This window comes from Acinonyx jubatus, chromosome B2 (assembly GCF_027475565.1).
Source record: "Acinonyx jubatus isolate Ajub_Pintada_27869175 chromosome B2, VMU_Ajub_asm_v1.0, whole genome shotgun sequence".
NCBI lineage: Eukaryota > Metazoa > Chordata > Mammalia > Carnivora > Felidae > Acinonyx > Acinonyx jubatus.
In genome coordinates, this window is record NC_069385.1 from 3,718,329 (window position 1) to 3,731,587 (window position 13,259).

Genomic DNA, 13,259 nt, shown 5'->3' on the forward strand with positions numbered 1-13,259 from the left:
GGGTCCGAGTTTTCTTTTGTCTAATACAACTGTGTAATTATACATCCGTAGCTATCCCTCTGTCTGTAGCGTAAATTGACTGTTTTAGTAGTGAATTCATTGAAGAAATTATTTGCCTTCTCGACTATACCATTCTCTCGAAGCATCGAAGCATCGTAGGGGTTGTGACTTTAGTCCCCAGCAGAATTAATTAACACATGTGAATTCTGTGGCTGGTCTGATGTCGGGAACAGGCAGCTTATTCCCTGGAGTTATAAGGATATGCTTCCTTTTCTTCTTTTGGTCACCGAAAGTACAATTTTCTATTTCCTTTTTTATCTGACTGTCCCTAAGGATGGTAATTTATTGAGTAATTCACAGAGGGGACACGGTAGTGAAAAATAATTGCCGTCACAGATTTACAATTATTGATAGCCTGCCTGTCTGTGATTTGGAGTTGGTTGATGAATGGCGTACCAGCACGAAGCACCAGTCTCACAACACAGGATTTTGTATGTTCAACATGAAAATATGCGAAAGCACTTTGCCTGAAAATCCCGTGTGTATATTCAACAGTTGTTATCAGACCGAAAATTGATTTCACTGACACTGACCACATAACATGGAATAGCAGGGAACAGTTGTTGATCATCCTGAGCTGATTGTTGTTAACACCATTGGATTTCGTGCCCCTGAGAGAAAGGATACTTTGTGCTGCCAACAACGAAAGATGTGAATTTGTGCCGCGAACACCTTTTTAGCACCTCAACCGTACCAGTATTATATTCTCCTGTTCACTTCCCCTCCTAGAGTCTCACTCACCTTGAGGATTGGAAGCAGTGGTTACTGTTTCCAGAAAGATCTGAGTGCTTGGTAAGGCTTCCCTGCACAGCACGGGAGCACAGTGCCGGCCCAAGTACACACTGAAAGGTGCTGTTGGAAAGCAGCTGTGTAACGTGATGTAACGTCTGTAGCTTAAAAAAAATTTTTTTTAATGTTTATTTATTTTTGAGAGAGAGAGAGAGAGAGAGAGAGACAGAGCACAGGCAAGGGAGGGGCAGAGAGAGGGAGACACAGAACCCGAAGCAGGCTCCAGGCTCCGGGCTGTCAGCACAGAGCCCAGTGCGGGGCTCGAACTCGTGAACTGTGAGATCATGACCTGAGCTGAAGTCAGACGCTTACCCGACTGAGCCGCCCAGGCACCCCATGTCTGTAGTTTCAAGTTGCTAAAGTTTTAACTTTTGCCATTTTTACTGTTTTTTTTTTATACTGGCAAAATATACATAACCTAAAACTTGCCATTTTGAACATTGCAAGTGTATAATTCATTGGCATTAATTACACTCCCCGTGTGTACTGTGACCATGACCTCTGTCTCCTTCTACAACTTTGCCTTCCCTGGAAACCGATTAAGTAGTAAATTCCCCATCCTCCCCTCCCTCAGTCCCTGGTAACTCCTAATCTACTTTGTCTCTGTGACTTTGCCTGTTCTAGGTAGTTCATAGAAGTGGAATCGGAGGATATCTATCCTTGGTGTTTGGGTTTTTTTATTTACCATACTGTTTTCGGGGTTTCCCCTGTGTTGTAACATGTATCAGGACTTAAATCCTCTTTGTGGATGAAGAATATTCCATGTATGTGTACACATCTTTATGTTCTTTTTATATTTCAGATCAATCTTAGCATAACGGGCCATTTTTCTATATGTTTGATGCTCACAGAGGTGTCATCCAGGTTAATGTTACTCTTTTTAATTCTTTCCCAGGTCTGACAGATGAAAAAGTGAAGGCGTACCTTTCCCTTCATCCCCAGGTGTTAGATGAGTTTGTATCTGAGAGCGTTAGTGCTGAGACCGTAGAAAAATGGCTGAAGAGGAAAAACAAGAAACCAGAAGGTAAGATCTCATTCGGATCGAGCGGGGAATTGTTTTCTAGTTTACGGCGACAAAAACGAACGAACAAAACCGAGTGTTTAGTGCACGTTAGAAAGTATAAAGTAGACAGAACTAGCATTTTTAATTCTGTAAAAGTTTTACTGTGTTTCAAAAGATAAAAGAAGTTAGAATGAGAGGAAATAAATCCACTGAAGTAAGATCCTTGGCTACAAAAACTTGGCAAAGGACTTGTGAAAATTTATTTGGATATGACATGTTGAAAATGCAGAAGGTAATATTAGCCTTGATTTTGTTCAGCAATTACTATTAATGATTATACAAATGTTCTTTATATTTCAAAAACGTATTTATGTTACTGCATTTTGCAAAGAGAAATCATTAAATAATTTTCATGTGGACACAGTAGGAAGAGAACTCTTGACTTTGCATTAGACATTTTGTTCACACTCATGAACTTAAGATGCTCTTATATTTATGACAAAAGAAATGTGGACTCAAAAGGGATGGGAAGTGAAATAAATTTCCTCCCAAGTTGAACATGTGTTAATATATTGGATTTGAATATTGTGGCATAGTTTTAAATGAATTTATATTTGGCCAAATAAGACTTCTTGTTTCCCAGAATGTTCTTCTTAGAGTAGAGATTTATATTACATATGATTTCGACTCTATGAAGAACTTTTATGTTAGAAACAAATATATGCTATTTTCCTGGAAATTTATTTAGTGTAACAGAATGCCATAAGTAAAGCTTATAAATGATCACTATTAAGATGTTATGCTGTTAGATCTGTGGCCCTCGTACGCTCCTTGGGCTGAGTTTCCTCTAATTTTCAAAGTGTCTATACTTTTCTTGCAGAGTTTTTATAATAAAGAAGCCTTTACAAAAGAGAGCTTTTGACATTGAAACACAAATTAGATTTTAAAGTACATGTGCGTGAGTCTGTGTATGTGTGTGTGGATTGAGAGGGAGAGAGAAATGGAAATAAATTGCAGAAACAAACGTAGCATTTTTTTTTTTTGAAAACAATCACAGCTTTTAATAGTGAGAACAAAGCTGGATGTGGCATATTCAGCTATAACATACCTCAGGCATTTGCAAGCAGTCTGAGATGTTTGACGCTTTGAACGTGTGACTCAGTTGTGCTTAAAGCACCTCATATAAAGATGCAGATTTCATCAACTTGCTATATAATGATGGATAATAATATAGTGCAAGAATAAGGGATATTTACGAGATGGGAAATTGAGTATAGGGCTCAGAAGACGACAAATCTTGCGTCGCGTCTTAGTGTTACAGTGATGTTGTTAAACGACTCAGATTTTTATAACTATTTGGATGTGCCATTCCGTGTCTTTCAAATCTGTTTTCTGTATTGGTTAATCCAGTACTACTTTAAACTGTTGAGTACATCCACTCAAGAGGTAAATGATTATTGAGAATAGCAGAGTGGAGCTGTAACAGTGCTCCCTTGTACCCGAAGACAAAATTGTCCTTACACAGAGGCCATCTCGCTTGGTGGCCCCCCCGAGGGCTCAGGACCACTGCTGGGATCAGGAACCAAGAGAAGCTGAATGCGTGTGACCTGGGGCTTCCCTGTAGCGGTGGGGCCCCTGCAGACAGGCTGCGCGCAGCTTAGGGCGGAAACACTACAAGGGAACCTTTCATGGTACGCCTGCCTGCGGGCGGCTGGGCCCCTGCGCCCCTTCCAACAGGGAGAACCGTCTGGGGACTCAGGACGCAGCCCCTGCAGCCCCTGGCAACCCAGGTTTAGGGCTAACCCTGTGGGCGTGGCTTGGGGACAGCCCCGCCCACGTGTGCGGAACTACTGAAAGCCAGTTCCAGGTCCTCGTGTCTTGTGTGTGATTCTGGATTAAGGCTGAAGCCTTGTGTCTCTTCTCCATCGCGCCCTTACTCTTTTTACAATTTTGTGTTCTCCTCTACGAGGCCTCCTTCTCCTTCCAAGGGGCTTCGTGGGAAATGCTCGGAGGAAGGACATTTTGGGGGGGGGGGGTATTTCTGTTTCCACGCCAGACCCGGGAACAGAAAGCGTGGGAGACAGAGGTTCTGGGAGAATATTACTGAAAGTCGGGCCTGTCCGGATTGTTTCCCTTTGTGTCATTTTAGTGAGAGAAAGCGGACGGAGGGAAACCGTGCTTTATGCACAAGGACTCGGTAAACGCTCACGTAGCTTATTTTTCAACCACGGATAAGCCGGCCTCGTGTGGAAGTGGTCTACACTACGGGGAGGTCACGTGAAGGGGTGCGGTACTCCGTTCCGAGAAAGGCCATCTGCGAAATTTCAGATTTAAGCGAATGAGTGAATAACAGATGACGTCTGCTTCTCACACGTCCGGCTGGCACGCCGCTTGCAAGCGGTTTTGTCGCGATGGCGTCACGATGACGTCACGCTGTCCAAACCGCTGGCCTTCCTTCGTGCACGTGCTGTTCTATCGAGCGCCTGCTCGTTCGGTGCTCAGAGAAGCTGAAGACGGAGTGGGGGGCCGATTGCCCCGCGGCGGGTACTCCCCGTGCACCGGGGCTGCGTGACCAGGGCGGCTGTAGCGTCCGGGGGTTTTGCGGGTGTTGACCGTTCACATCTGCCGGCAGCGAGCGAGGCTTACGTGGCCGCCTTCCCTTGCTGGGTCGAGGGTGATCCCCGGACGGTACCGGTGAGCCCCTGGGGGGCACTGGCCGCGGGAGTCGCAGTTACTTGTGTATCCCTCGCCGGCAGCACCCCCGATGCCGCGGGGAGGGGCGCTCTGAACGTTTTGAATGAACGAACAAAGGAGGGTTGGATTCTCAACCTCCTAGTGGCCACCGGTTGTCAGTATTGTGCGTGGAACCAGAACTACTTTCATGCTCTTCCTGTCTCCCCCTGCTCACTGGAAGGCTTCCAGAGGGAAGGGATTCTATACTGTGATTTGTAAATCCCCCCCCCCCCCCCCCGGTGCGTTGTCTTTTCGTGTAGGTAGCAAACTCTGTAAAGCGCTATTGAGATTCTAGATGGTTAGGCAGTTGGTGCTGAGACCAGTCGAAGAGACTCGTAAGTTTCTGTCTCCTTCCGGTTAGTCTGACCGAGGCTGGACGTAGTCCAGGCCCGGGGGCTCTGAGCCAGATGGTCTGCAGAGGGGTCCGCCCCACAGCCAATCGCTCTGCTTTGTGTTGGCAGAGAAGGGGGTTGGGGAAAGCCGACCCCCCCCCCCAGTGTCTTCAGAGATTGACATTTTCAGAGTCTGTACTGTTACTGTTCTCAGTTTGATTTTCCTGCTTTCATAACATTTGCATTTTAAATGCGCAGAGTTCTATCTGTACTTGCGAGGCAAATTGCCTTTTGGAGGTGGACCTCGGATCCAAAATCCCAAACAGTTGGTTTTCAAGCGATGCTGGGAATTGGAGGTAGGGGTTCTTTCTTTTAAAACTTTAGGTTCTCATTTAGAGAGTGTATAAATATTCCCTGAAAGTGTCGGGGACTGTACCCGTAACTCACAGCCATACTTTGATTTGGGAAAACTTTCAGGAAGAAAACAAAGTTACCTAGGTCATGAATTGAATTGTTTTACTGAAGTTTGTACTTTATGTTAATTTTTACGCAAGGTACATTTGACAGGCCCAGCTGGTACTCATCCAGACTCAGATTACTAAACTATTTAACGTCTCCACAAGTATCAAGGCAGAACTATCAAAGTGATAAATCAACGTTAGGATCCGATGAAGATCCTACCCTTTGCATTTCCGGTGGGAAGGTTCCAAGAGGGAACACAGTTTGACGTCCCTAATGCCATTTCAGTGTTTCAGTTATGCTCGGGAAGAATCCTGAATTACTTGGACTCTCAGCGATGTCCCCTTTTGGCTTCTAATGTAAAAAACTTAGTTCTACGTTAGTAAAAACGTACGTACAGCCAGTATGACTGTATTTGGCATCTCCTGGTATTAGAATAATATTTAAAATACATGCGCTTTGTTTAAAACCCCCAAAACGTAACTGTGATATTCATATTCTAAAGGGAAGCTTTTTGGTATTCAAGAGGGCGATTGATTGAACCCAAGTCATTTAAGAATCATGAGTAGCCGTGTCTTTTATGTCCAAGAATTTGTTACTACCGTGTTTATATGTCTGAAATATTAAATAGCAAACCATCTCACCGTCAGTGTTGTCCATACATGTCCAATAATTAATAATGAAAACATTGGTGCTGTCACCTGCCTTAAATATTTTCAACAAATACATGAATGGCTTCCTTTTTTTTTTTCCTCAGAGGATGGAGTTACTCCATATTTTTCACCTCTCCATGATTCTAGAGATGGAACAGTTTTCATTCAAATACAGCTACTAAATACTTCTTACCTAGAATTAGTGAGATTTCCATCCTGTCCCCTAAACCCACTATATGCAGCCTGAAATGCAGATTCAGGAGCATTAGTCCTGCTTAGCGTGTAACAGATGGTTTCTGTGCTAGTGTTTATAATGTCGTGGGATATTAAATTAATGGGGCATGAATTAGTTTGCCAAGGCATGCAACGTTAGAAGGTTTTAGTAAGTAGGACACTAATAAATTACGTGTTAACTATTAGTCCATATCATGAATAAGGAAAAACCCACATCATTGAAATGGTTTACTTGGAACTTCATTTTGTGCACTTTCTTCTCCTTGAAATTGCTTTGTGTCGATTATGGAAGTTACGTCTTCACATAGAAATTTCATATCTCGGTCTTTTTATTTTCTTTTTTTGGAATGGAAACAAAATGTGTTGAATGCCTTGATTTGCATTATAAATAATCATAAGTTCACAATCTGGTTACTAGAAGGGGGATAAAGTTCATTTGCAAAGAGTTACTTGATGTATTCCATGAATTCTGTTAATTGTTCATCTGAGTGCAAAGGTGTATCTTTAATATATTCTTTTTGAGAGTGTTTGGGCTCTGTAGCAATCTAATCAAGTTGATTGGGATTTTGATAATTTTAAAGATTAATTCAGGTCATCACACATTGTTAGTGATTATGAAACTAGTTCAAATAGTTTTAGTAGCTTTGTTACAAGCTAGATTGATTTCGGAAGCAGGTTTTGCAGTATCTGTAAAGTTCCTACCACCGTAGCCATTATTTGTACATTCGACATCATTACTGCAGTTCCTCGGCAGAAATTTTGTTTATAAGTGATGCTAATGAACGAAAATGTTATGAGCTAGTGGATTTTTGAAAGTACTTTATTTTCATTGGTGTTTCTTTGAGTAAAAATCGTATTTTCTGATTGTCCATGTAATAGAAAAGGATGTTGAATTAAAATCATTGCATCTACTTAATAGAATGTATTTCAACATTTAAGTTGATGTTTTACTTACCACAGGTTTTTAAAACTCAAATGAAAACTTGTGAGAGATGAGTGGTATAACCATTTCTCATTTTTTGAATCTACTTTTTAAAAGCTGCCCGAACGTTTCACAGTGATCTAGATTATTTGATTAAAGATTGAATAATAATTTCTAGTTGAGTGGCCAAGTTGTAGCTGGAATGTGAGCAGATACTACTCATTTCTCTAGCCAATGATTCAGTATGCCGATTAGCAAGTATTTCTTGAGGGGCTCTTGGGTGGCTCAGTTGGTTAAGAGTCCGCCTCTTGATTTCGTCTCAGGTCATGATCTTGGTTAGAGCCTGCTTGGGATTCTGTCTCTTCCTTTCCCTCTGCCCCTCTCTCATGCTTGTGTTCTCTTTCTCTCGAGTGAATGAATGAATGAATGAATGAATGAATGAAATTCTGAGTACCTACTATGGGAACGTAATTAGAGAACAAGGGCTAAAAACTTGCTCCCTCGAAGGTCACTTTCTGATAGGAGAACACAGATAATAAGCACATAATCAGAGAGTAAGATCGTTTCAGGATTTGTTGGTGTGGATGTTGGAAAACATGTAGCCCAATGGCTAGCAAACAGAAATTTTTGCTAGAAATAAATTTGCTCGAGATTTTAAGACGCACATCGTTTGCTTTCAGCCAGTCAGGTGGGGCCTGTGGATTAAGCAGATGCATCTATTTGCTGTGTCCCGGGGTCCTGGTGAGTCACAGGAGCCATGTTCCTTGCGTGTACTGTCCTTGCGGGACGCGTAATCTTCTGGTGTGGAAAGAAGGTACTGTGAGAGTACAGCAACCGAGGCTGTGTCATCCAGTGTCGAGAGGTGCAGTGTGGGTTTTCAGGACCATGCTGGGAGAACCAAGGCCACTAAGAGGTGTGCAGATTGAGAAGGCTCTTTGTGGGCATTGGTTCTTCATCGAGGCCACCGATTCTCTGGTGGGATTCCCACATCACCGTGGACATCCTTCGGGAACTAGTTAGAAATGCCATAGGCCTCATCTCACTCAAAACCCCGGAGTCAGAAACTCCTGCAGGGGGACCTAAAATCTGTGTTTTGATAAGCCCCCTCAGGTAATCCTAGTGCAAGTTCAACATTTGAGAGCCCCCGTCCTGGGCACGGAGGGCCTGTGCAAGGGCGAACGCGGTGCTGGTGTTGGCTGGTAGGATCCAAGGCAGGGCTGTGGGGCTTGCTGTGGTTTGCTTCTGGGATAGCCTGGGAGGGAGGGTTGGAATATTTTTCGTATTTTAAGAGTGGGGAGAAGGGAGTGTTAAAATGTTTTGCCTTTCTGCTCTCATTTTTACTGGCTATTCATGTTCCGCATTGACTGTGATAGGAAAAGTGGGAAAAAAAAAACCCTAAAATAGGTGTTTTAATTGGTAGCTTCACTGAAGCATGGTGAGTTGCAGAACAGGATATAGTGCCATCTTTTACAAGGTAATAATCATACATAAAATTGTGTAGACGAAGAGCTAGTTAAATGTGTCATTGTGGTTGTTTCTGGATTTGGGGGATTTATAAGTTCATATTCTTGTATATATTACTTTTTTAATAAAAAAGAAATAGAGTAAACATCAGAAGGAACTTCTAGAGCTTCTCGTATGGAAGGTTTTCCCCCAGGTTTCAGTCATTCTAATTCAGTTTACACCAATTATCCTCTGCTTGTTTGATTACTTTTCCATTGCAAGGTATAATAAACAATGTATATTTCCCAGTCCTTTATTGGCTTTTCCCTGCATTTTGCTTCTCCCTCACTAATATGTTATCATTGGTCATTAAGACTGTTACATAGGAAGTTGGTGGCTGAAATGGGGTCTAGAAAAACACACGGCTCAATTTCTGTCCCAGGGTCATCATTTTTGGTTTAAAATTCATTCATTTTACTAAAAGTTACCAACTATCTACTGTGTGTTTTGCATTTGCTAAGCACTGGACATGAATTCAGTTGTAATGGAACTTAGCGTTTCTACAGGGGGCACAAAATGAAAAGTTTACAATTTATTCTCTTAGTGACTTTCAAATATACCATACAGCAATGTAAACTGTAGTCATCACGTTGTACATTACATCCTTATAATTTGAAGTTTGTAACTTTTGACTGGTTTCACCCAGTCCCTCCATCCTAAGTAAATTATATAACATGCTAAGGTTGAAAGCTTTTTCTCTAAGATCAGGAACAAGACAAAGCTGTCCACTCTTGACACGTCTATTCAATATGGTACCAGAAGTCCTAGCCTGAGGAGTTAGGCAAGAAAAAGAAGTAAAATGTATCCAATTGGACAGGAAGAAGTAAAATGTCTCTATTTGCAGATGGCATGATTTTATATACAGAAGGTCCTGAAGACCTCCACCAAAAAATTATTAGGTCTTATCAATGAATTCAATAAAGTTGCAGGACACAAAATTAATATAGAAAAATCAGTACTGTTTCTATACACAAACAACAAATTATCTAAAAAAGAAAGTGATGCCACTTATAGTAATATCAAAAATAATAAAACACTTAGGAATACATTTGCTCCAGGAGGCGAAAGCTCTGGTCTGAAAATTACAAGACAACTGATGAAAGAAATTGGAGAAGGCACAAGTAAATGGAGATTATCCTGTATGTATAAGTTGGAAGAATTAATACTGTTAAAATGTCAATACTACCAAAAGCCATCTGTAGATTCAGTGTAATTCCTATCAAGATTCCAATGGCATGTCTTCACAGAAGTAGAAGAAACAAACCTAAAATTTATATGAAACTGCAAAAGACTGAATAGCCAAAGCATTCCTGAGAAGGAAGAATGAAGCAGGAGGAATTACACTTTCTGATTTCAGGATATATTAAGCAAAACAGTATGATACTGGCATAAAAAAAAATAGGCCAGTGGAACAGAATAAAGCTCAGAAATAAATAAGTATATGAGGTCAACTAATATTTCACAGTAGAGTCAGTTATACTCCGTGGAGAAAGGACAGTCTGTTCGTTAAATGGTGCTGGGAAAATTGGACATTCACATGGGAAGAGATGAAACTTGACCTCTATCTTACACCATTCATGACAGTTAACTCAACATAGGTCAGAGATTTAAATGGAAGACCTGAAACCATAAAACTTCTAGAGGAAAACATAGGAAAAAAGTTCCTTCACATGGGTCTTGGCAATAATATTTGGATAGGACACCTAGAGCACAGCAACAAAAGCAAACATAAATAAGTGGGACTACATCAAACTAAAAAGCCTTTGCACATCAAAAGGAAAACTCACCAGTGAAAAGACAACCTATGAATGGTAAAACCATCTGTGTGATAAGAGGTTAATATCCAAAATATATAAGGAACTCATGTAAGTCAACAGCAAAAGAAAAAAACAAAAACAAAACATGAAACAAATAATCCAATTAAAACTGGGCGAGGGACCCAAGTAGACATTTTTCCAAAGAATGTATAGGAATGGCCAACAGGTACATGAAAAGATGTTCAACATCACCAACTAGGGAAATGAAAATCAAAACAACAGTAAGGTATCAGCTCTTGCTAGAATGGCTAGCATCAAAAAAGAGAAGAGACAGGTCCAAAATCTTTGGGATGCAACAAAAGTGGTTCTAAGAGGGAAGTTTATAGCAGTACAGGCCTACCCCAAGAAGCAAGAAAAATATCAGATAATCAATCTACCCTCACACCTAAAGGAGCTAGAAAGGGAACTAACAAACCCCCAAACCAGTAGAAGGAAGGAAATAATAGAGATTAGAGCAGAAACATACAAAATCGAAACTAAAAAACAAAACAAAACAAAAAAAACCCACAATAGAACAGATCAGTGAAATCAGGAGCTGGTTCTTTGAAAAGATCAACAAGATTGATAAACCTTTAGCCAGACTCATCAAAGAAAAGAGAGGGCTCAAAAAGCAAAATCAGAAATGGAAGAGGAAAAATAACTGACCCCACAGAAATACAAAGGATTATAAGGGAATATTATAAAAAATTATATGCCAGCAAATTGGAAAACATAGAAAAAAATGGATAAATTTCTAGAAACATGCAACCTTCCAAACTTGAACTAGGAAGAAATAGAAAATTTGAGCAGAATGGGGGCGACTGGGTGGCTCAGTCAGTTAACATCCGACTCTTGATATCAGCTCAGGTCATGATCTCATGGTTCATGAGTTTGAACCTCTGTTTGGGATTCTCTCTTTCCCTCACTCTCTGCCCCTCCCCTGTGCGCGCGCTCTCTCTCTCTCTCTCAATAAAATAAAGATTTATTTTTGAGACAGAGAGAGACAGAGCATGAACAGGGGAGGAGCAGAGAGAGAGGGAGAAACAGAATCTGAAACAGGCTCCAGGCTCTGAGCTGTCAGCACAGAGCCCGACGCGGGGCTCGAACTCACGGACCGTGAGATCACGACCTGAGCCGAAGTCGGACGCTTAACTGACCGAGCCACCCAGGCACCCCAATATAAAATAAAGATTTAAATAAAAATTTCGAACAGACCAATTTCCAGCAATAAAATGTAATCTCTAATAAAAACAAAAAAACTCCCAAGGAAGAAAAGTTCGGGACCAGATGGTGAATTCTACCAGACATTTAAAGAAGAGTTAATACCTGTTCTTCTCAAACTATTCCGAAAAATGGAAGAGGAGGGAAAATTTCCAAATTCATTCGACGAGGCCTACGTTAATTACCCTGATGCCAAAGGCAGATAGAGACATGACAGAAGAGAACTAAAGGCCAAAATCTCTGATGAGCATAAATACAAAAATCAAAAATCCTCAACAAAATATTAGCAAACCAAATCCAACAATACATTTAAAAAAATCATTTGCCACAATCAAGCGGGATGCAATAGAATCAGTCATTGTCCTGCATCACATCGGTAAGAGAACGGACAAAAAAACCATGGGGACATTTCAGTAGATGCAGAAAAAGCATTTGACAAAGTACAACATCCATTCATGATAAAAGCTCTCAAGAAAGTAGGTTTAGAGGGAACACACCTCAACATGATAAAGGTCATATATAAAAAACTCACAGCTACCCTTCTACTCAGGGGTGAAAAACTGTTTCCCCTAAGGTCAGGACCAAGACAAAGGTGGACTCTCACCATTTTATCCAGCCTCATACTTGAAGTCCTAGCCACGGCAGTCAGAGAAGAAAAAGGAATACAAGGCATCCAAATTAGCAAGGAAGAAGTAAAACTTTTCCCGTTTACAGATACCATGAAAGACTCCACAGAAGATCTACTCGAGCTGATCAAGGAGTTCAGTTAAGTTGCAGGATACAGAATCAACGTGCAGAAATCTGTTCCGTTTCGACACACAAATATTGAAGCCGCAGAAAAAGGAATCAGGAAAGAAATCCTATTTACAATTGTTTTAAGCATCCTACAATTGTAGGATTAACAATCTACAATTGCTTTAAGAATCCTAGACACCTAGGAATAAACCTAACCAAGGAGGTGAGAGACCTATCCTCTGATAAAACACTGATGAAAGAAATTGATGAAGACACAAAGAAATGGAAAGACATCCCACGCTCATGGATTAGAAGAACAAATATTGTTAAGATGTCTATCCCACCCAAAGCCATCTACAGATCTAATCATCCCTGCCAAAATACTAACAGCGTTTTTCACAAAACTAGAACAACAAAAAACATCCTAAAATTCATATGGAACCACACACACACAAAAAAACAAACCCAAATTGCCAAATCAATCTTGAAAAAGGAAAGCAGAGCTGGAGGCATCACTGATCCAGACATCAAGTTGTATTACAAAGCTGTAGTGACCAACTAAACAGTATGGTACTCGCACAAAAATAGACATACAGATCCATAGAACAGAGTAGAGCCCCGAAATGAACCCACCACTATATGGTCAGTTAATCTTTGATAATGTAGGAAAGAATATCCAGTGAGAAACAGGCAGTCTCTTCAACAAAGGGTGTTGGGACAACCGGACGGCTACATGCAAAAGAAATAAACGGGACCACTTTCTTATGCCGTACACAAAGAATAAAGTAAAAATGGATTGAAGACCTAAATGTGAGACCT

The 13,259-nt window shown here is 41.0% G+C and overlaps 1 protein-coding gene across 7 annotated transcripts in view; it reads left to right on the forward strand.

Annotated features, from left to right (window-relative positions):
- PDE10A (phosphodiesterase 10A) overlaps positions 1-13,259 on the forward strand; it is a 608,599-nt gene that overhangs the window by 425,486 nt on the left and 169,854 nt on the right. For all 7 annotated transcript variants that reach the window (XM_053222003.1, XM_053222001.1, XM_053222000.1 and 4 more), the window contains one exon: positions 1,745-1,873. In XM_053222003.1, the coding sequence (XP_053077978.1) occupies positions 1,745-1,873 (129 nt within the window). The remainder of the gene's footprint in view (positions 1-1,744; positions 1,874-13,259) is intronic.